General features: G+C 34.6%; 1 protein-coding gene across 1 annotated transcript in view; it reads right to left on the bottom strand.

Annotated features, from left to right (window-relative positions):
* The window catches only part of LOC110105901 (NADP-specific glutamate dehydrogenase), a 101,411-nt gene that overhangs the window by 25,395 nt on the left and 51,512 nt on the right, over positions 1 to 24,504 (bottom strand). The window contains exon 10 of the mRNA XM_020835584.2: positions 2,683 to 2,768. Coding sequence (XP_020691243.1) covers positions 2,683 to 2,768 — 86 coding nt within the window. The remainder of the gene's footprint in view (positions 1 to 2,682; positions 2,769 to 24,504) is intronic.

Genomic DNA, 24,504 nt, shown 5'->3' with positions numbered 1-24,504 from the left:
GGGATCACAAATATTTAAAATATTACCCAAATTCCCATAAAATTCAAAACTCCAAGAATCCAAAATTCGAGATATTTAAAATTAAAACTAATCACCAAACACTTAAAGCACAAACACTAATCCACCCTCTGCAAATGTTAGCCGAGGTAGACAAATTAAAAACTACAACTAAAAAGGAGATAGCATCTGATTAAAAATATAATTAGGATTAATTCTCAATCTGTTTCTTGCTAGTAAGGATGTGGCAGGAGTCCTCTAACTGGTGGTTTTGCCGCCAAATGGCACTACACCATGAGTTTTGCTGCTAAATGGCACCGCAGGTAAACGGTTATGACTGGGGCGTCTGTATCAGGCGGTTTGCCCCCAAACGACACCAATATATTACGATCATGGCTAGCGCCCGTATGCCCCCCAATTGTGTTAAATCCTTGAGATATGAATCAATAGGATATACCCGATAGGGCACAAAGCCCTCTGTTAGCTAAAGTGAATTCAAATTTATCCCCTTAGACAAACATCCACCCCAAGTCTACAAAGTACCCTTGGACGACACAACCCATGGATGCTGACAAGAATCCTTCTGTCAGGCTGGGTCGACTTCCTCCTCTGATAAAGTATATATGGGACCATGATGGCTCGAGACTACGGAACCACGGGATCTTAATCAGGCTCATCATCAGTCCCCCCAACATCCGCTTTAAGTGCAAGATGGTGAAATTTTTAATTTTAAATATAAAATTTACAAATACCTAAACCCAATGCTACTACTATACGTCGGATATCACGTATCTATGGATACGATGTATTCCTTTGACGATTAGCCTTAATTGAAAGTTCTCTCTCACTATCGGGAGGGGTAATTAACTATATGGGTTTGCATCAATAGGAAACTAGAACCCATATTATAAAGTCCTCGCAAAATGAGGGCGAAATCTCTGGGTAGTGTCTTATTTAAAACCCAATATGCCTTCTGAAAATTTACCCTGGAACCTAATATGTTAAAACTCTTCCCAAGAAAAGCAGGGGAGGCCTGGGCGCAAATTTTTAGAGCCCACAACTATCAAAGAAAATTGCATTAATCTTTGCATCCAAACCCACACTCTTGCTTAGCTAGGAATCATTGCAAGTCTCACTTGCAAAAAATAACAATCAGCTTATCCTGCATATAATTCAGGTAGGAGGGTTAATTCGTGTTTTTGGTTCAGAAAAGATATGAGACCAAATTATCAAGCCTCTTGATTGTAAGATCCATAGTAGAAATATTTACTAGCAGAAGAATAATACTGCGCAATCCTAAACCGAACATGTTAGTCTAGGTAGGGTTTCTATTGTAAGACCCTCCTTGGGAAACTCTCTTGTAACATAATAGAGCGCTACGTCCCTAAAATAAATTTTAAGTTCATGGCTTTATCACAATGTGATATTGAAAGTCAGGTTTTTGTCTTAAACTCACCCCTCAAGTAACTGTAAAACTCGCATTCTAAAATGAGTCAGATGAGACATAAAAGCATCAAATCTAAAATGTTGATCACATTTTTATTACTGTGGTAAGAATTCAATCATTGTGAACTTTGGCTAAGCTTGGAAATCCCTAATCTACTAGAGAAGTAAGAAATCTAGCTAAACTTTGGCATGCATTGCATCATTCATTTGTAATTATTTCCTTCAATTTCTGCTTTTGTTTCCCTGTGTGCATGCAATAGGAAAGAACCAGGCATTGGCTTTAATTGAGTTTTTGAGACTTTTAATTAACCATAAGAGTTTGCTTTTATGGAAAATCCCAAACCCCATAAACTCAATAAACTCTAATTAGTTCTATTATATTACTTCGGGGAAATCTCTGGTAAATAAAACCTGTCTTCCATTGATTCTCATATGCTTATAAAATATGTTGATCGGTAACAACTAACCTTCTACCGCAACCCAATTGAGTTTCTTTTAAAGCCCATAGTGCCCCATTAATTTCTCTGCCGAAAAAAAGGGAGAGGAAGGTGACTAAGATACGATAGGAACAAGACTACATATTTCAATTTTTTTAGGCTTTTTTAGTTCCACCTTCTCTCGTAAACAAGTTCACTTATCATTTTTTATAGTTTCTTCATTATTTGCCCATCCCTCTCCTAAGAATTCTCCAATTTATGTGTCCTACTCTCTTGCTCATGAATCTCTCTTTTCTTCTCTATATCATGCCACCTTCTCTAATTTATTCTTAGTGACATTTTAATATTCATTAATATGCCCCTAAAATGTGTTTGATTCATAGTTTTTGGAGGGTACCCAAATCCCCACATCCGTATTGTAGCATAGCCCTAGTAATCTTTGGCTTTATTGATGGTAGCTCATCCACAACAACCATGAAAGTACAGAACAAGAGTCGTGGGACAACCTAGAATCAGTTTTTATACATAGATGTAACAATTTAAACTTGTGAAGATGCACCATAACCTAACAATAGTTCAAAAAAAAAAAAACACTAACAAAAGATATAGTAAACGCAATAAAATAAAAGAATAAGAAACAAAAGCATTAACAAAAGATCCAGTAAACACAATAAAATAAAAGAAAGTTCATTACCGGATAGAAAATGAATATATACAACTGCAAGAGTTTAAATCATTACAGAGCTACCTCCTAACATTATTCCCTTATATAGTAAAGCTTTAATCAGGTGCTAAACACTACCTGAGATTGTGATGGGTATAGCACCACAAGCAAGAAGCTTCTCGAGGACATGCATTGCTATCTTCCCAGCACCACTCACAACACATCTGTTATTTAGAATTAGATATCCATCTAAGCAAGCACGATTGCATTTAAGATATATTCAAACCAAGATGATTGTTTCCAAATTAAATGGAGAAGGCATAAATAATAAAGTGAGAAATTCTGATGTTTATGTTATGTAATGGCATCATGTCACAAGAAAACTCCAGTAACATCGAAACTGTCAGATGTTTGGGACCATCATCAATGTAACTGCGACATGATCATGAGGCAATGTTGAATAATTTTATACAATAGTTCACAAAATCATCATAGAAAGTGAGATCTGCAATTGTGAATTCCATACTTGGTTCAAGACAACATCAAAATGCTAATAAGAGAAATAATTAGATGTGAATATCAATACAAAAATTAGAGCAAAATTAGCAGGATTATGAAATATTATGTAGATTGATAAAAAAATTATAAGTTAATTTTTAAAAAGATGCATAAAAAGTACAGAATTAGGTCCAAATGAGCTAGAGATTAAATGAATTATGGAAGAAAGTAGCATAATTTGGCCGGAAAACTCCTTTAATGAAATATTAAAGAAAACATTTCAGAGTTTTCTTTAGCACATGAATAGTCAGATATATCATAATTAGAGAAATATGAAATTTAAGCCTCATATAGATTAAATGAGTATAGTAGAGTACTTAGGGCAAGGGCAACAAATTCCTTTCATGAAATATTAAAGAAAACATTTTAGTGCCAATTTGTCGAGCACAAAGCAGATTATCAGCTATATGGTAATTAGAGGAGTTTCAAGCTTATGAGTCATACAATTAAGTTATGTAAAGGATTAAGGAACATAGTCTCAAATCATGTTTGTAAAGTATCAATTCAACTTTATGCCATAAAAAATCAACTATGTGGATTAGTTTTTTTCTTAGATTCTTGATGAATAATATAAACAACAACAAAATGATCTTGATATGAGTTGCTATGGATCAATAGAAGACATGATCAGGTTTCAAATGAATTGATTTGGTAGGCTTTAAAGAGAAAAAAAGTCTATCAAAGTACATTTAAGTTATAAAACACACATGACACAACAATTCCTAACATTAAAAGCAGTTTTCCAATAATCAAAGATTTTCCAATCAAGGTAGGATTGCATTACATGTCTATATTCTTTTATATTTGCCATCAAGATGTTTATAATTTGATGAGTACATCCAACCACGAAAATTTATCAGAGAAGCTGAAGATCGACGGTCATGATTGTATAACTTTATTTTTAGTTATTATTTGTATTTTGATTTATTTATGCATTTTTCTGTTTTTACCCTCACTTGAGAGAGTAGGCCTATATGACCCCAGGGGGACTTTTGTCCATTGTCTTATTATTGCATTTTGGCTATTTATAGCCCCCTCATCTTCTTTTTGAGGGGATGGATGATTATTAAGAGAAAATTCTGCACTTTGTTCTTAAGAGCTTTGAGAGTTAATATGAGAATTGAAGTCCCTATGTGAGGGCAACGTACTACCCACCAGTGGCAGGAAGCGTCTGGGCTCGTCGTTTGAAGTCCCTAGGTGAGTGCAAAGTATTACCCATCAGCCACAGGAAGCGTCCAGGCTCGTGGTTTATCTTCTCCACTGACTCCCTCTCCTTCTCCCCTAGCCGCCACCTTCATCTCGCTCTGATACCAAATTGATGTAGAACGATCTGGCGAGCTAGAGATGGGGACATTGATTTGAGGAATTAAAAGACTTGCCAACATATGAAATTTAATTAACAATTTTGAATTAACTTCTAATTAAAAAAATTCAAATTAGCTTATTTGAGGGGGCTTCCTTAAATAACTTATCTTATTTTAAGAAGGATACGAAATGAACATATACGTGAAAATGTTGGAGTAGCTCCAGTAGAAGATAAGATTAGAGAGAGTAGCCTTAGATGGTTTGGTCACATAAAATGGCGGCCTTCCGATGACCCGGTTAAGAAAGTAGAGGTATTAGATTTGACTTATGTTAAGAAAGGTAGAGGCAGACCTAGAAAGACTTGGTTAGAAAATACTAGAAATGATCTTTCTTTATTAAATTTAAACGAGAATTTGACTTCATGTAGCCAACCCCACGTAGTGGGATAAAGGCTTGATGTTGTTGTTGTTGATGATGATGTTATTTGTATTTTAGGAAGGAATTTGAATTTGAAATCTCTTTCCTAAAAGAAAAGAGTTATGTTAGGAAAGCCCTTCCAATCATACTATTTGAAATTCAAATAGATAATTATCATAATTTCTTTTCTTAATTAATATTTCAAGACTGACAAGAATTAAACACCCCACCTCTCCCTTTTGATTTCAAATTTTAAATTTCAAATGCATAGTTACTACTTTATATAATTAGCGCATTTTAAATTAGGAAGGTTATCAAATCAGATTTTAATTTATTCAAAATCTGAAATCCCTTTCCTAAAATAACATGAGTTATATTAAGAAATCTCCACATATCATACTAATTTGAATTTAATGGGAGATTGGCCTTAATTTCCCCTCCCATAATTGACAGCCTATGATTAACAAGTTATAAAACACTCACAACAACAACAACATCAAGCCTTTATCCCACTACGTGGGGTCGGCTACATGAATCCTTTTCCTCCATTATGTCCTATTAAAAGTCAAATTCTCATTTAAATCTAATAAAGAAAGGTCATTCCAAATATTTTCTAACCAAGTTATAAAGCACTCAAAAATAAAATAAAAAAAAAAGTTATAAAACACTCCAATCAAGTATCCATCAAAAGGGTCGGCCTCTCCCTCTCTCCCTTTCCCCTTTTGCTCCTCCCAATTAAGTCTGTCAATCAATTACTCCAAATTAACTTCAGATTTGGGATTTGATTTAATTCATATTTCCTTAACTGAGAGATTATAATTGGCAACTCTATTAAATCAATAATCCCACCCCAATCATGACTAGCTTGGTTTTACATTATTTTGGTATCAGAGCATGGTTGCATTCCCGGGATGCGTACTCGATAGAGTAGAGCTCTTTTTCCACCCTGAGAGAATGATGAGGATTGAGGACATCCAACCATGAAAATTTATCAGAGAAGCTGAAGATCAACGACCACGATTGTACCATTTTATTTTGAGTTATTATTTGTATTTTGATTTATTTATGCATCTTCTGTTTTTACCCTTACTTGAGGGAGTAGGCCTATGTGACCCGATGGGCACTTTTGTCATTTGTCTTGTATTTTGGCTATTTATAGCCCCCTCATCTTCTTTTTGAGGGGATGGATGATTATTAAGAGAAAATTCTGCACTTTGTTCTTAAGAGCATTGATAGTTCTTATAAGAGTTGAAGTCCCTATGTGATGGCAACGCAATAGCCACCAATCGCAGGAAGCGTCCGGGCTCATGGTTTGAAGTCCCTAGATGAGGGCAAAATATTACCCATCAACCTCAGGAAGCGTCCGGACTCGTGATTTATCATCTTATCTAATTCCCCTTCTTCTTTCTTCTAGCCGCTGCCCCTAACTCCCTCTTTCCACCTTGACCGAGACCCACCTAACCCTCTGCCCTCATCCAAAACCGCTGACCTCTGTTTAAAATTGCTCAATAAGAGGCACGCCTCTGCGCAATTTGACCCAAAAACGCCTCGAGGCTTACGCAATTCCTCTCCTGGCAGAGGCGTACGCCTCACCTGGTCTGAGGCGCGCCTCAGAGGCGCAATTGCGCAATTCTGGGTGAGGCGTACGCCTCATAGAACCGGCCCCACCCATTTAAAATGAAGCATTTTCTCCCCTTAATCCCGCACGACCTCCAGGTTATCCCGAAATTTCGCTTCCCGCAGCCTGTGTTCGCGAAACAGAGGGGTTCTCGCACGGTCGGCTTCCCTTCCCGCCGGCGAATTTGAAGTGTCCGGCCGCCCTCTAGGAGTACTCCACAATCGATTTTAGGTATTTTTTTTAGTTTAGGGTTAGATTTTTCAAGTGAAAGAAAATATATGGTTTTTGATTTTTTTATTTTTTTGTGTGTTTTGGATTTTCAAATTCTTATTTACGCAATTCTGCGTCCGTGAGGCTTACGCCTCACACCGCCTCAAGGCTTAATTACGCAATTTTAAACCTTGCCGCTGACCACCTTGTCCCAAACCCGTAACCAACTTCCCTCCCTTCTTCAACCCTAGCAGTCACCCCCCTTTGCATTTCCTACCTTGGCCGAGACCCTCCACCCAACGCCAAGACCGAACATCAACCAACTGCCAACCCCAATCCCATTCCCAAGGCTGCCAGCCAACACCCCCTCCCTTTGGCTCCAAATTCAAAATTCAGCATTCAAACCTTTCCTAAAATAGCTCCATTTAATTTTGGAAACTATCTAATTTCATATTCAATTGAATTTGAATTTTAATTTTATTTCCTAAAGGAGGAAACCTAAATTAGAAAAGTCCCTCAAATCATGTCTATTTGAATTTAAGTGGGAGATAATTTAAATATCCTTTCCAAATTTAAATTGCCTAACTTGACAACCCTTCTTTTTATCATCCAATTAAGTCCTCAATAAAGGGCTGGCCCACACTTCCCTCTCTCCTTTATTTAGAGAAGATTCAAATTTAAATCTCCCTTTACATTGCCTCCACAATTTCAAATTGGGTATTCATTACCTTCCATATTGGGTGAATCTTAATTTAGGAAATTTTAAATTTCAGATTCCAATCTATATGAATTTGAAATTGCTTCTTAAAATATTATAAGTTATTTAAGGAAGCCCCCTCAAATCAGGCTAATTTGAATTTTTTTAATTAGGAGTTAATTCAAAATCCTCCCTTAATTAAATTTCCTATATTAACAAGTTTTTTAATCCCTTAAATCAATATCCCCATCTCTAGCTCGCCACATTGTTCTACATCATAACTGCTATCAAGATGCATATACAAGATAACTACTATAAGAAAATTTGATTAATTATGATAGGTGATGCATCTTTTAAAGTGAAAAGTTAGTACAATGTAGGAAACTCAAAGAACATGAATGGTTTAGGATAATAGAACAAAAATAGAAACTAAATATCCATCTTTTTTAGAATCACCATTGATAATTATCAATTAATATTGTTATAAGCTTGTTAGTTCTGTGTGGAATCTGATTCTGTTGATTAATCAGTTTGTACTATTACCTCAGACCTCAATTCAATTTATTGAGCTCGTTGGGTGGTTGTAGGGGGTTTTCCCCTAGCACCTGATTTTTTTTTCCGAACAGTTCTCCCCTAGCACTTGAATTTTTTTTTTCGAACAATACCCCTAGCATTGTGTACCAGAGCGCTCTAGCATTGCATATTTTGGTGGAAAAAGATAGAGCGAAGCGCTGTGACGCTCCAAATCTCAACGTGGCAACGTTGCCTAAGGCGCTATGGTGCACCAGACCCCAGCACTACATTGTTGTCATACAGATAGGAGAGAGAATTGAGGGTCGCGGCAATCCAACTTGGCACCGCGACGCTGCGAGGCGGATAGAGCAATTTTCTTTCTCATTTTTTATTGAGGATTACATTCATAGGTGTTTGTGGTGTATCTCTATGTTTATTCTTGTGTAAAAATGGTGCAAGAGAGAGGAGAGACAAGGAGAGAGTGAGAGAGTAGAGAGATCTATACTATTTCTCCAAATTTTCATAGTGGATTTCTTAGTGTGGTGTGGCTCCTTGATTTTTGCCCAATTTTTTGGATTTTCTATTTTAAATCCTGATATTCTTTTCTTTCCACTACAATTCCGTATTCCTTGTTTGTTTCGTTGCATCGTTTACTTTCCAACAATTCGTATCAGAATCACGTTATTCAGTTTGAGTGGGAGTAATGATTGATGAAGCAAGATTCAAGATTGACAAGTTCAACAGTTCGAACTTTGCATTCTAGAGGATGCAAATTGAAGATTTCCTATATTAGAAGAAGTTGTATATCAAAGGCTTGTAGGAAGGCAAATGGTGAATATTCAAATTCTGCCCTGAATGTTGAAGCAAGAGAAATAGGTTTAGAGAGAAATCCAAATAGAGGGAGATCTAAATCCAAGAAAGAAAATTCTACTTCATGTAGAGGAAAAGCTGTGTTGGAACTATGGAAAGAATGGTCGCTTGAAAAATGATTATACAATTCTAAATAAGGCTAGTCGTGGGGGTCAAGATAAAAGATACTTTGCAAATGTATCTACAGAAGAGTTTCAATCAGATTCTCTGATTTTGTCTCTAGTTTGGATCTTGGGTTACAGATTCAGGTACTTCATTTCACGCAAGTCCTAACAAGGTGTTCAAGAACTACATAGAAGGTGATTTGGGCATAAGTGTATCTGGAAGAGTCTTATAGCATTATAGGATATGGAGATGTTGATATCAGAATGCCAGATAGGTTAACTTGAAAACTCGAGGATGTTAGGCATGCTCCTTGTCTGAAAATGAATTTAGTTTCTATGAGTCAGCTTAAAGTGAAAGATGATAAAAAGGTTTATGGTTATAACACGTGGAAGTATTGAAGGAACCTTGCATGTTATCAATAAAAGATCATAGTATATTGAAGTAGTTGATTTAGATGTTGATTGAGGTCTTTGACATTGAAGACTTAATCATATGAGTAAGAAAGATATACATTCACTTCTTACTAGAGGAAAACTTACTGGTTTAAAATCTCTAAATTTTAATTTTTGTGAAGATTGTGTATATGGCAAACAACAAATGTTAGTTCTCAAAAACTAGTTCAAAAGTAAAGTCAAAGAAACTAGAGTTAGTGCATATTGATATATAAGGTTCTGCGTCAGTTTCTTTTATTGGAGGTTCTCTCTATTTTGTCATGTTTATTAAAGATCATAATAGATAGGTATGGATATACTTCTTAAAATACAAGTCAGATGTGTTTGATATTTTCAAGAAGTGGAAAGTCATGGTTGAGATTGAGACGGGTTTAAAGCTCCAATGTCCATATTAAATAATGGTGTTCAGCATCATGATAAGAAGTGAGTATTATGCTTTGAATGGGATCAAGCATGAGTTCATTATTCCAAGAACACCACAGTAGAATAGTGTTGCAGGGTGCATGGATAGAACTATCACTAAGTGTGTCAGGAGCATGAGGTTGCATGCAATATTTTTGGTTAGAGGCAGTAAATGCCATTATTTATCTAATCAATCGTGGTCTTTCTATTCCTCTTAATAAGAGTTTACCTGAGGAATCCTGGACTGACAAGGAGGTAAGTTTATCTCACCTCAAAACTTTTTATTTTTCATCCTATGTTCATATTGATACAATATCTATGAGTAAGCTTGATTTAAAATCTACCAAGTGTATATTCATTGGATATGACTAAGATGAATTTAGTTATAAATTCTGTGATTACCAGAATCAGAAATTCATCAGGAATAGGGATGTTAAATTTAATGAAAATGAAATGTACAATGATAGAAATGAGACTCTATTGATTCTTCCAAATATATTGAAATAGAGGATGATGATGATCAAGATGACAAAGCTAATGAAGCACAGAGTTTCTCAGATACCTGTTACTAAAACTAGGAGATCCAGCAGAATCTTAAAGCCAGTACAAAGGTATTTTCCTCATACTATTTCTTACTTATAGATAGTGGTGAACCAGAGTGATATGATGAGGCCATTCAAGTTGATGATTCAAATAAATGGGAGCAAGACATGAAACGATAAGATGCATTCACTTGAGTTGCATTAGACTTGGAACTTGACACAACTACCAGATGACAAGAAAGCGTTGCAGAATAAGTAGATTTATAGGTTGAAAGAAGAAGCTGATGGTAACAAGCGCTATAAGGTCAAACTTGTAGTTAAAAATTTTCAGCAGAAGAAATGAGTGAACTACACTGAAATTTTCTCTCCAATGATAAAGATGACTACAGTTTGACTTATGATAAGCATAATGATGCAACCTAATAACAAACTTTGCTCTATGAATGCAAATATAAATATACTTCCTTTTTCATTCACATAAATCTTAATTAACACAAACAAACATAACAATAAAGCACTATTAACACCACTTATAATTTATAATAGAACAAGACACGACAACTTAAAACTGACAATAATTTTAGAGAAGAAAAATCCCTCTTTTTTCACAAAGAAAATCACCACCAATTTATAGGAGAAATAAGAGAAAAGGGCATTTAATATATCACATAAATGTGCCCCAAAAATAGCCACTAAAAACCACCAAAATATCCCACATTTAAAGCCTCCTGCATACAACAAAGAGGAAATCGAGCAGCCACAGTAGGGAAAATGAGCAGCCAACAACAAGAAAATAGCAAGACAACAACATAGGGAAAAATCGCCAGCATAGGAAAAACCCGCAACACTTAGGAAAGAACAAACAACACTTAGGGAAGACCCAATAGTACTTAGGAAAGACCAAACAACACTTACGTAAGATCAAACAGTAGCAGGTATATGAGAAGACAATAGAGAAAATGAGTGGACAATGGGAAAACTGAGAGGTAGCTAAGAAACCGAGGGGTCAAGAGGGAAAAAAAGGTCAATAGAAATACATGAAGTGGAACCCATTCTGTTGATGGAAAGTTATTCTCTAGAATAAGTTGAATAGATGGCTGACTTCACAACCTGCAGACTCAATTACATCTTGAATTGGAACTTCGACTTGTTGATGGTTGTCCTTTTTTAAAAGAAAAAACAAAACTCACACGACAACATAAAGCTCTAATACCAAATTAATACAACCTAAGAACAACCTTGGTTCTAGGAATGCAAATTACAAACTTCCTTTCAAAATGATAAAAACAAACACAAATAAAATAAAACAACACACCACTTTGAACTCACATTGAAACAGGACATAACACCACTTACAACTTCCAATAAGATAGAACATAACAACTATTACAACTTTCACTAAACATGACACAACAACACCTTATGACTAATGAAAGTTTTGAGAAGAAATATACATGTGGAATAAGAACCGTGGAGAGAATAATAGATAGACGTCAAAGATGAAATATAAGAGGTAAGGTAGAAGAGGATAGCTCACAAGCTATGACAAACCCGCAGGTTTCACGTTCCAAATATTCATCACATGTCACTCTCTCACAAAAAAATTCAACCCTAATTTATAGGCGAAATAAGAGGGAATAACATTTAATAGATCACATAAATGTGCCCCAATAATAGCCCACTAAAATCCACCAAAATAGCCCACATTTAAAGCCTCCTGCATAGGAATCAGCAAAGAGTAAATCAAGCATCCATAGTAGGGAAAACGAGCAGCCAACAACAGAACAACAACATGGGGAAAAACAACAAGCATAAGGGAAAGCCAACAACACTTACGGAAGACCAAACAGCAACAAGAATACGAGAAGACAACATAAAAGAGAAAAACCAGCAGGAATTTCAACAAACAACAGACAAATTCAGAAAACAATAGAGAAAATTGAGAAGTCACTGGATAAAGATAGCATAATACTAAGTTAAGTGTTGCAGAGATGAGGATGCTCAGGTGGATGAGTGGCTTTACTCTTAGAGATAGGATATAAAATAAGCATATACGTGAAAAGGTTAGAGTAGCTCAAGTGGAAGATAAGATTAGAGAGAGTCGCCTTAGATGATTTGGTCACATAAAAGGGCGGCCTTCTGATAACCCGGTTAGGAAAGTAAAGAGGTATTAGATTTGACTAATATTAAGAAAGGTAGAGGTAGACCTAAAAAGACTTGGTTATAAAATATTAGAAATGATCTTTCTTTATTAGATTTAAACGAGAATTTGACTTTTAACAAGACAATGGAGAAAAATGATTCATGTAGCCGACCCCACGTAGTGGGACAAAGGCTTGATGTTGTTGTTGTTGTTGTAAAGTAGGAAATCTTCAACATCACATAATAGCAGTGGAAGATTTACATCAGGAGATGGATGTAAATATAGCATTTCTTCACAATGAACTTGAATAAGAGTTATACATGGTGCAATCTCAAGGATATGTGGTCACATATAATGAAGATCTGGTTTCTAGGATCAAAAAGAGTTTATATGGGCTGAAGCAAGAACCAAAATAGTGGTACGGGATATTTGACATGTTTATATCAAATAATACGTATATGAAGTGCTAGGCATATCACTATTATTTCTTCAAATATTTTGATAACTATTATTTTATTTTGCTTTTGTATGCAAATGGCATGTCAATTGCAGGGTCAGATATAAAGAAGATAAGATGTCTCAAGAAGCAGTTATCAATGGAATTTGAAATGAAAAATCTTGATCCAACAAAAAAAATTCTCAATATGAGAACCAAAAAGGATAGAAGTGCAGGTATATTGAAGTTGTCTCAAACAGAGTATGTTGAAAAGATACTGTAGAGATTCAACATGATTGAGGCTAAGCCAATTTGCACTCGCTTGGATAGTCACTTTCAGCTAAGGAACAATTGTCCAAATCTAAAGCTAAGCCAGAACAAATGGAGAGGACTCCATATGACTTAACAGTTGAAGGTTTGATATATGCTATGATTTGTACGATACCATATATAACATATGCAGTGGGACTAGTCAGGAGATTTATGCGCAATCCAAGCAAGCTTCATTAGGAGACAGTTAAGTGGATTATTAAGTACTTGAGAGGATCATTTGACAAAGCTCTTTGCTTTGAAGATGCAAGGATTGATCTAGAAAGGTGTGTAGATTCTAACTTTGCTGGAAATCTTGATAGTATAAGAAGCATAACTGGTTATATCTTTACTATGGGAAAGACTTCAATGAGTTGCGTTTTACAATTACAGAATATGTTGTGCACTCCACCACAGAAGTTAAGTATATTGCTATCACTGAGGCTAACAAGAAGATAATATAGTTGTAAAGTTTCATGGCTGAACTTAGCAAGGGGAAAAAAATGGAAGTTGCATAGTGACAGCATGAGTACTATTTAACAAAGAATGTTGCATTTCATGTCAGGACGAAGCACATCCATCTTTGGTATCATTTCATCAGATCACTTATGGAAGACGGGCAGTTATCTTTGGAGAAGATACACATGACCCAAAATCCTGTAGACATATACTAATGAAGACGGTGACAGTTGATAAACTAAAGCTATATGTAGCTTCAATTGATCTTCATGAAGGATGATAATAAGGGTGAGTCACACTATAGGTGATATGATTGGTGTTACAGATTGAGAGAAGGGTTAATTCTATGTTAAATCTAATTATGTTGATCAATCGAATTATGCTATTGTCTTGGACCTCAATTCAGTTTGCTAAGCTCGCTAGAGGATGTAAGGGGTTCCCCTAACATGGGTTTGAATGCATTGGCACTCGATTTTTTTGTCCGTACAGTGCCAATGTTGTGTACAAGAGCGCTCAGCACTGCATAGTTTGCTGGAAAAAGATAGAGAGTAGAGCACTGTGACGCTCCAAACCTCGGCGTGAAGGCGCTGCCAGTTGCGCTATGGCACACCAGACCCAAGTATTGTGGAGCTAACATACAGACAGGAGATAAAGAATTGAGCGACACGGCACTACGAGGGGAACAGAGCTATTTTTTTTTCTCATTTTTTATTAAAGGTTGCATCCCTTGGTGGTTGTTGTCTCTCTCTTTGTTTATTCTTGTATAAGAATGGCATAAAAGAGAAGAGAGACAAGGCGAAAGTGGAAGAGAAGATATATCTGTACTATTTCTACAAATTTTCAAAGTATATTTATTATGGGGGTGTGGATCGTGATTTTTTTCCAATTTCGATTTTTTCCACATTAAATCCTAGTGTTCTTTTCTTTCCACTGTAATTTTCTATTTCTTATTTATTTTGTTACATGGTTTACTTACTTAAACACTGTCGTTATCAGGTCCTAAGTCCTGGATGAGAAAAGTGGAGGGTTGCGTTAGGTAGTCGACAACCAGCGTAAAACTTGTCGAATAATAATGACATGAATACTTTAAGAAATTGTGTTAATGCTAGGGCGTCCCCTGGAAGCAACACGCTGTATATCCTGAATACAGTGACAAGTGTGCAAGGGTCGCAGTACTGGCGCCCGGGTGCAGTGCTAAATAGGCAAGGGTTCCCACATCAAGGATGGATGTTGGCAAAAGAAGCTAGTTCATGAAATTAAAATTAGGATATGAACTTGGAATATATGTCCCTTATAGGAAAATTAATAGATATTATGATTCATATGAAGATAAATATTTTGTGCATTCAGGAAACTAAATGAGTTGGAGATAAGGTTAAGAAAATTGATAGTTTAGAATTTAAACTTTGGTAGTCGGGTAGGAGTCGTACTAGAAATGGTATAGGTGTTATTATATATAAGAGTTAGAAGGATAATGTTATAAAAATTAATAAGATTGGAGATATAATTATAGTTTTAAAGATTGTTGTTGATGATAAGATTGTTAATATTATAAGTGCTTATGCTCCTCAAGTAGGATTGGATATGAGTTGTAAATTAAATTTTTGGAATTACTTAGAAGAATTATTACAAAAGATACCACTTAAAGAAAAAGTTTTTATTGGAGGAGATTTAAATGGACATGTTGATAGAGAAGTAGATGATTTTAAAAGCATTCATGGTAGCCATGATTTTGGAATGACAAATGAAGGTGGCAAGACCATATTAAATTTTTGTTTAGCTTATAATTTTTTAATTGCTAATACGTTATTTAAGAAAAGGAATGAGCATCTCATCACTTATAAAAATGGATATAGTACAACATAGAATGACTATTTTCTTATAAGGAAATTAGATCGTTTAGATTGCAAAGATTGTAAAATTATTTCGAGTAAAAATTTATGTACCCAACATATATTATTAGTTTTGGACTTTAAGATAAATGGGCAGAAAATAAAAAATAAAGTAAAACGATATTCTAGGATTATATGGGGGCATTTAAAGAATATTAACAAAGATATTTTTTAGAGTAAAATTTTAGATCTTAAGATTTTATCTGTGCATTAGAATGTTCATGTTATGTGGAAAAAAGTGCCTAGTGATATTAAGAATATTGCAAAAAATGTGCTTGGAGTATCAAAGGGAAAAGCTTCTAATAGTAAAATTAGTTGGTGGTAGAATCCAAATGTGCAAGAAAAGATTAAAAATAAGAAGATTTGTTATAAAAATTGGTTTAATTTTAAAAATTCTGAGAATTGGAAAAGATATAAAGAGGCTCTTAAGGAATCTAAGAAAGAAATATGCGATGCAAAGACCTTAGCTTTTAGTGATTTATATAATATATTAGATACTAAGGAGGGAGAAAGATATATGTGTAGGTTAGCCAAGCAAAGAGATAGCAGTAAGAATTTAGTTCAAGTAAAGTGTATTAAGGATGAAGATCAAAAAATAATTTTCTTAGAAGATGATATTCAACAAAGGTGGATGAGATATGTTGCTAAATTTTTTAATAAAAATTATAAAAATAAGATTGACTATAGTGATCTTAGCAACCTAAATGAAAATAAATATTTTTGTTTTTATCAGCGTATTAGTAAAATTGAAGTTATAGATGCTTTAAGGAAAATGAAGGGTGTAAAAGATGTTGGACCTGATAATATTCTAATAGAGGTGTGGAAATGCTTGGGAGATGAAGGAATTTCTTGACTTACTAATTTTTTTAAAACAATTTTGAAGACTTAAAAGATGTCAGATGAGTGGAGAATGAGTGCGTTAATTCCTATTTTTAAGAATAAAGGTGATGCACAAGACTGTGTAAATTATATAGGAATAAAGTTAATGTGTCATACTTTAAAACTATGGGAGCGAGTTATGAAGCATAGGTTGTGGCGTGATACTAATGTTTCTCAAAATCAATTTGGATTCATACCGACTAGGTCGACTATGGAAGCCATACATTTATTAAGAGATTTCATAGAAAAATATAGAGAAAATAAGGATGATCTACATATGATATTTATTGATTTAGAAAAAGAATATGATAAATTTCCAAGAGAAGTGCTATGGAGAGTTCTTGAAAAGAAAGGAGTTAATAATGCTTATATTCAAATCATTAAAGATATGTATGCTGTTGGAGAATTTTTGTATCCTCAAACGGATTGCATATTTTATAATCGGGCGCGGCATAAGAACATGATATATCACCCCGAAGGGTAAAAATATCATTTCCTTATGGACTCAATCATAAAATTTACAATTATTTAACAGAGATTCCCCCACTCGATGTTTGGTTGAGTGGGGTTTATTTATTTCTGGGGTACAGACATCCCATAGGGGCAAGCCCCTATGGTTAATTACATCCCAAGTTTGATTTGGGAACACTTTTGATTAAACTAGTGGTTTTCTTTCTTTTGAAGTCATTTAAATGTTGGCTAAAATTTGATTTTTGTTGTTTTAAAATCCATGAAAGTCTTGCTTAAAGGGTTTGGCCTTTAGGAATTTCAAGGAGTGGATCAACTTAGATTTAGATTTTTGGGAAAGAAAGCCAAAGGAGTTGAAGTAGGGGCACTTGATTCTGAGGTGAAACTCAGAGGTACCCAAACTATCCTATGTTGGGCTTTACATTTTAGCAACTTAATTTTGGTTCAAGTTGATATTTTATTAGAAGATTGGGGCTTACATCCCAACAACACTTGTTGGAGGAATTGCCCGAAATAGGAGTAAAGAGGTATTAGATTTTGACAATATTAAGAGAAGGTAGAGGTGAGAACGACTTGGTTATAAAAATATTAGAAATGATCTTTCTTTATTGATTTAACCCGGAATTTGACTTTTTAACAAGGACAATGGAAGAAAAATAATTAATGTAGCAACGCCCCACGTAGTGGGCAAAGGCTTGATGTTGTTTGTTGTTGTTGTACCAAGTAGGAAATGCTTCAACATCAGAATAATGCGTGGAAGATTACGATCAGGAGAATCGTGACTGTAACATATAGCATTTCTTGACATGAGAGAAGGGCTTGAATAAGAGTTAATACATGGATGGCAATCTCAAGGAATAATGTGGTCAATTAATGAAAAGATCTGATTTCTAGATCAAAAGAGTTTAATGGGCTGAAGCAAGAACCAAAATTAGTGGTACGGGATATTTGACATGTTTATATCAAATAATACGTATATGAAGTGCTAGGCATATCACTATTAATTTCTTACAAATATTTTGATAACTATTATTTATTTTGCTTTTGTATGGCAAATGGCATGTCAATTGGCAGGATCAAGATATAAAGAAAGAATAAGATGTCTCAAGAAAGCAGTTATCATGGAATTTGAAAATGAAAAATCTTGATACAACAAAAAAAATTCTCATATGAAGAACCAAAAAAGGATAGAAGTTGCAAGAGTATAACTGAAGTTGTCTCAAACAGAGTATTTGAAAGATACTGTAGGATTCACATAAGATTGAGGCTAAGCTAATTTGGCACTCGCTTGGATAGCACTTTCAGCTCAAGGACAATTGTCAAATCTAAAGGCTAAGCAGAACAAATGGAGAGGAATCCAATATGACTTAACACAGTTGAAGGTTTGATATATGCTATGATTTGCTACGATACATATATAACATAATGCAGTGGGACTGAGTCAGGAGATTTATGCGCAATCCAAGCAAGCTTCATTAGGAGACAGTTAAGTGGATTATTAAGTCTTGAGAAGGAATCATTTGGACAAAAACCACCTCTTTGCTTTGAAGATGCAAGGATTGACTAGAAAGGTGTGTAATTCTAACTTTGCTGGAATCTTGATAGATCTAAGAAGCAGTAACTGGTTATATCTTTACTATGGGAAAGACTTCAATGAGTCTTGCGTTTACAATTCAAAATATGTTGTGCACTCCACCACAGAAGTTAAGTATATTGCTATCACTGAGGCTAAACAAGAAGATAATATAGTTGTAAAAAGGTTTCATGGACTGAACTTCAGCAAGGGGAAAAAAATGGAAGGTTGCATGTGAGCAACGAAGCATGAGTACTATTACAAAGAATGTTGCATTTCATGTCAGAGACGAAGCACCATCATCTTTTGTATCATCTTTTTCATCAGATCACTTATGAGAAAGACGGGCAGTTATCTTTGGAGAAGATAACACATGACCCAAAATCCTGTAGACATATACTAGAAGACGGTGACAGTTGATAAACTAAAGCTATATGTGCTTCAATTGACTCCTTCATGAAGGAGGATAAATAAGGGTGAGTCACACTATAGGTGATATGATTGGTGTTACACGATTGAGGAAGGGTTAATTCTATGGTTAAATCTAATTATGTGATCAATCGAATTATGCTATTTGTCTTGGACCTCAATTCAGTTTGCTACAGCTCGCTAGAGGATGTAAGGGGCTCCCTAAACATGGGTTTGAATACCATTGGCACTCGATTTTTTTGTCCGTACAGTGCCAATGTTTGTGTACAAGAGCGCTCAGCACACTGCATAGTTGCTGGAAAAAGATAGAGAGTAGAGCCACTGTGACGTCCAAACCTCGGCGTGAAGGCGCTGCCAAGTTGCGCTAATGGCACACCAGACCCAAGTATTGTGGAGACTAACATACAAGACAGGGATAAGATTAGCGACAACGGCACTACAGAGGGGAAACAGAGCTATTTTTTTTCTCATTTTTTATAAAGGTTTGCCATCCCTTGGTGGTTGTTGTCTCTCTCTTGTTTATTCTTGTATAAGAATGGCATAAAAGAGAAGAGAGACAAGGCGAAAGTGGAAGAAGAAGATATATCTGTAACTATTTTCTAAATTTCAAAGTAATAATTTATTATGGGGTGTGGATCGTGATTTTTTTTTCCAATTTTCCCCGAATTTTTTTTTTCCACATTAAATCCTAGTGTTCTTTTCTTTCCACTGAATTTTCTTTCACTTATTTATTTTGTACTGGTTACTACTTAAACCTGTCGTTGTCAAGGTCCCTAGTCCTGGATGAGAATAAGTGGAGGGTTGCGTTAGTAGTCAGACAACCAGCGTAAAAACTTGTCGAATAATAATGACATGAAATATTTAAGACATGCTGTTAATGCTAGGGCGTCCTCGAAGCAACACGATACATGTTAGAATATCCTGAAAATACAGTGAAAGTGTGCAAGAGAAGTCGCAAGTACTGGCGCCCGGTGCAGGTAAATAGGCAAGGGTTCCACACAAGGATGGATGTAATGGCAAAAGAAGCTAGTTCATGAAATATCAAAATTAGGATAATGCACTTGGACTATATGTCCCTTATAAGAAAAATTAATAGATATTATGATTCACATGAAGATAAATATTTTGTGCATTCAGGAAACTAAATGAGTTGAGATAACAGGGTTAAGAAAATTCATAGTTTTACGAATTTAAACTTTGGTAGTCCGGGTAGGAGTCGTACTAGAAATGGGTATAAAGGTGTTATTATATATAAGAAGTTAGAAGGTAATGTTATAAAAATTAATAGATTGAAAAAAAGATATAATTATAAGTTTTTAAAAAGAATTGTTGTTGAAGTAAGATATAGTTAAATATTATAAAGTGCTTATGAACTCTCAAGTAGGATAATAGGATATGAGTTGTAAATTAATTTTTTGGCCATTCTTAGAAGAATTATTACAAAAGATACAACTTAAGAAAAGATTTTTATTGAGGAGATTTAAAATGGAATGTTGAATAGAGAAGAGATGATATTAAAAGCAATTCATGGTAGCCATGGTTTGGAATGACAAATGAAGGTGGCAAGACCATATTAAATTTTTGTTTAGACTAAATATTGCTAATATGTAATATTAAGAAAGGAATGGCATCTCATTCACTTATAAAAATGGATATGATAAAACATAGAATGACTATTTTCTTATAAGGAAATTAGATCGTTAGTTGCAAAGATTGTAAAATTATTTCGAAGTAAAACATTTATGTACCAACATATATATTAGTTTTGGAACTTTAAGATAAAATGGGCCAGAAATATAAAAAATAAAGTAAAACGATATTACTGGATTAATATGGGGGCATTTAAAGATATTAACAAAGATATTTTTTTTAGAGTAAAATTTTAGATAAGATTTTTTGTGCATTAGCATGTTCATGTTATGTTGGAAAAAAAGTGCCCTAGTGATTTAAAGACTATTGCAAAAAATGTGGGCTTGGAGTATCAAGGGAAAAGCTTCTAATGTAAAATTAGTTGGTGGTAGAATCAAATGTGCAAGGAAAGATTAAATAAGAAGATTTGTTTATAAAAATTGGTTTAATTTTAAAATTTTCTGAGAATTGGAAAAGATATAAAGAGGCTCTTAAAGGAATCTAAGAAAGAAATATGCTGCAAAGACGCTTAGCTTTTAGTGATTTATTATATATATTAGATACTAAGGAAAGGAGAAAGAAATATATGTGTATGGTTTAGCCAAGCAAAAGAGATAGCACGTAAAGAATTTAGTTCACAGTAAAGTGTATTGGATGAAGAATCAAAAAAATAATTTTTCTTAGAAGATGATATTCAAACAAAGGTGGATGAGATATCGTTGCTAAAATTTTTTTAATAAAATCTATAAAAATAAGATTGACTATAGTGATCTTAGACAACCTAAAAATGAATAATATTTTTGTTTTTAATCAGCGTATTGTAAAAATTTGAAGTTAAAGAGATGCTTTAAAGAAAAATGAAAGGGTGTAAAAGATGTTGGAGCTGATAATATTCTAAATAGAGGTGTGGAAATGCTTGGGAGATGAGGAATTTCTTGACTTACTAATTTTTTAAAACAATTTGAAGACTTAAAGATGTCAGATTGAGTGAGAATGAGACGCGTTTAATTCTATTTTTAAGAATAAAGGTGATGCACCAGACTTGTGTAAATTATATGGAATAAAGTTAAGTGTCCAATACTTTAAAACTATTGGGAGCGAGTTATGAAGCATAGGTTTTTGTGGCGTTGATACTCAATGTTTCTCAAAATCAATTTGGATCATACGACTAGGTGACCTATGGAAGCATACATTTAATTAAGAAGATTTCATAGAAAAATTAGAGAAATAAGGATGATACTACATAATGATAATTTATTGATTTAAAAAGAATATGATAATAATATCCAAGAGATATAGTGCTATGGAGAGTTCTTGAAAAGAATAGGAGTTAATAATGCTTATATTCAAATCATATAAAGATAATCGTATGCAAGAGCTTATACTTGTTTAACACAATGTGGATTTGAACAAGTATTTTCCCTATTTTCGGTTGGTTACATCAAGGTATCATATCTTAAGCTAATATCTTTTTTAATAGCTTTAGCCATGGATGTCTCACTAGACATTTGTAAGAGGATGTACCTTGGTGTATGCTTTTTGGCTGATTGAATGCCAATCAAAAATTGGGATAGGGATCCCAAATTTTTATCACAAAACAAAACTTTCTAAGAACAAAATAAAGACATAAAATGCTTAAAAAGAACACAAATACTATAACACAACTTTATATAATAAATAAAATGATCTTACAAACTTTTAAAATTAAAACGACTTACAAACTTGACTCAATCACTTAACGACACCCTAAAGTTGCTTCACTTTTGAGAAGAATAGTACATATGGAATGGCACTTGCGGAGAGACGAAAGAGATTAGAAGCCCCGAGAAGAAAGAGGATGAAGCTCTGCAAGCTTTCCTAGAAGAGGAGAGGAAGAAGTGGCATAGCTCGCAAGCTATCCAAGAAAACCCTCAGGTTTTCTTTCCAAAAATCACATCATATACACATATTTAACTCTCTCAAAAATATCTCAATTATAAAAGCGCAAAGAGAGGAACATAACAGCCAAAAGTTCCCAAGTTTTCCATGTAGAAATGAAAAGCCAAGAGTCATTCCCGCTGAATCCCAAGAGACTTTAAATTTCCAATGAACAAAGCCACGGAACCAGCCAGGACAGCACAAGCCGCAGTTTCAGCACAGGAAACCAGGCGGCAATTCAATTCTCGGTCACAAAGGGATGCAAAAGCAGTAAAGAAAACAGCACCGAAGAGGCACATCACACCCGAAGCAGCAGCTGCCCGTGAGAGACATTTCGAAGAAAAAAAGGCTGGCAGCAACTCAAGTTCAAAGAAGAATGTGAAGATCATTCCACCACAATCTTGCATCCCAACCTTAATTTTATGGCATGACATCAGTCATAATGAGCTACTTCCCACTAGATATAATGAGCTGGCACAAACTAAAGTTTTAACTACTATAAGCTCAAACCGAAACAGCCAATGCCTTCATGAAACCAACAAACATCCAAAGGACAAATATGGAAGATGAAGGACAGATACATAAAAGGAGGGGGAAGATGAAAAGACACAAGGTAAGAAATCAAGAAAAACTCAACTTGTGTTGACCCCCCCTTTGCATACATCAAACTCCGCTACTTGAAGAACTCAATCTCCCGATGAGTTGGCTTTATGTTTTTTCGAGGAGGCGAAGCTGAGCCATTCAATTCTTGAATCTTTTGCTTCATATTTCTTCCGATTTCTTCTCGTTTCTTTGCAGGAACTGCTCTTGTAAGAGTTGCTTCTTCTTCATATACTTTCTGTTACACAAATGCCATCCATGACTATAGTTTGTCATAAGCTCGTATTCAAGGGATTTTGATTGATTCTGACGGAATCCATCTGATTCATCGAACCTTTGGATCTTCAAAATCTTCTTGCTTGCTTATCTTCTGGTCTTTTTGTCTTTTTTCATTTTATTTTTTTGACAGACTACAAAAAAGAAAAGTACTCAACAAGAAAGACTCAAAAGAATCACCTAAAAACTTACAGAACAAGACTCACAAGACTCACACCTTGACTTGATGACAATGATTTTGACAAAACAAACTTGACAAACTACTACTTACGAATAAACAAATGACAACCTAAAAATTTTGACGCCCACCAATCCTAGGACTTCCTAAACTTGCTCTGATACCAACATTGATGCCAATCAAAATTTGGAGAGGGACCAAATTTTTTATCCACAAAAACAAACCTTTCTAAACAAAATAAAGACATCAAATGCTTACAAGAACACAAATACTATAAAACACAACTTTATATAATAAAATAAAATGACTTACAAACTTCTAAAATAAACGACTTACAAACTTGCTCAATCACTTAACGACACCCTAAAGTAATGCTTCACTTAAAATTTTTTTTATTTTTAGAATTTTTTTTTTTTTTTTTTTTTTTTTATATTTTTTTTTTTTTTTTTTTTTTTTTTTTTTTTTTTTTTTTTTTTTTATTTTTTTTTTTTATTGAGAAAATGTAGATACGATATGGAAATGGCACTTGCGGAGAGACGGAAAAGAGATTAGAACCGAAGAAAGAAGAGAGGAAGCTCGCAGCTTTCCTAGAAGAGGAAGAGGAAGAAGTGGCATAGCTCGCAGCTATCCAAGAAAACCTCAGGTTTCTTTTCCACAAATCAATATATAACATATTAACTCTCTCTAAAAATTCTCATATATATAAGCCAAGAGGAGGAACATAACAAGCCAAAAGTTCCCAAGTTTCCATGGTAGAAATGAAAAGCAAGAGTCATTCCGCTGAATATCCCAAGAGCCAAATTTAAAATTTCCAATGAACAAAGCCAGGAACCAGCCAGACAGCACAACGAAGCCAGTTCAGCACAGAACCAGGCGCAATTCAATTTCTGGTCAACAAAGGGATGCCAAAGCAGTAAAGACAACAGCAACCCGAAGAGGCACATCACAACCCGAAGCCGGCAGCTGCCCGTGAGAGACATTTCCAGAGAAGAAAAAGGGCTGCAGCACTCAAGTTTACAAGAAGAATGTGAAGATCAAGTTCCACCAAATCTTGCTCGCGCAGCTTAAATTTTTATAGGCAAG

This window comes from Dendrobium catenatum, unplaced genomic scaffold, assembly GCF_001605985.2.
Source record: "Dendrobium catenatum unplaced genomic scaffold, ASM160598v2 fragScaff_scaffold_862, whole genome shotgun sequence".
In the NCBI taxonomy this organism is placed as follows: Eukaryota; Viridiplantae; Streptophyta; class Magnoliopsida; order Asparagales; family Orchidaceae; genus Dendrobium; species Dendrobium catenatum.
The sequence above is the reverse complement of the archived record's forward strand: the minus strand, read 5'-3'. Positions and strand labels throughout refer to the sequence as shown.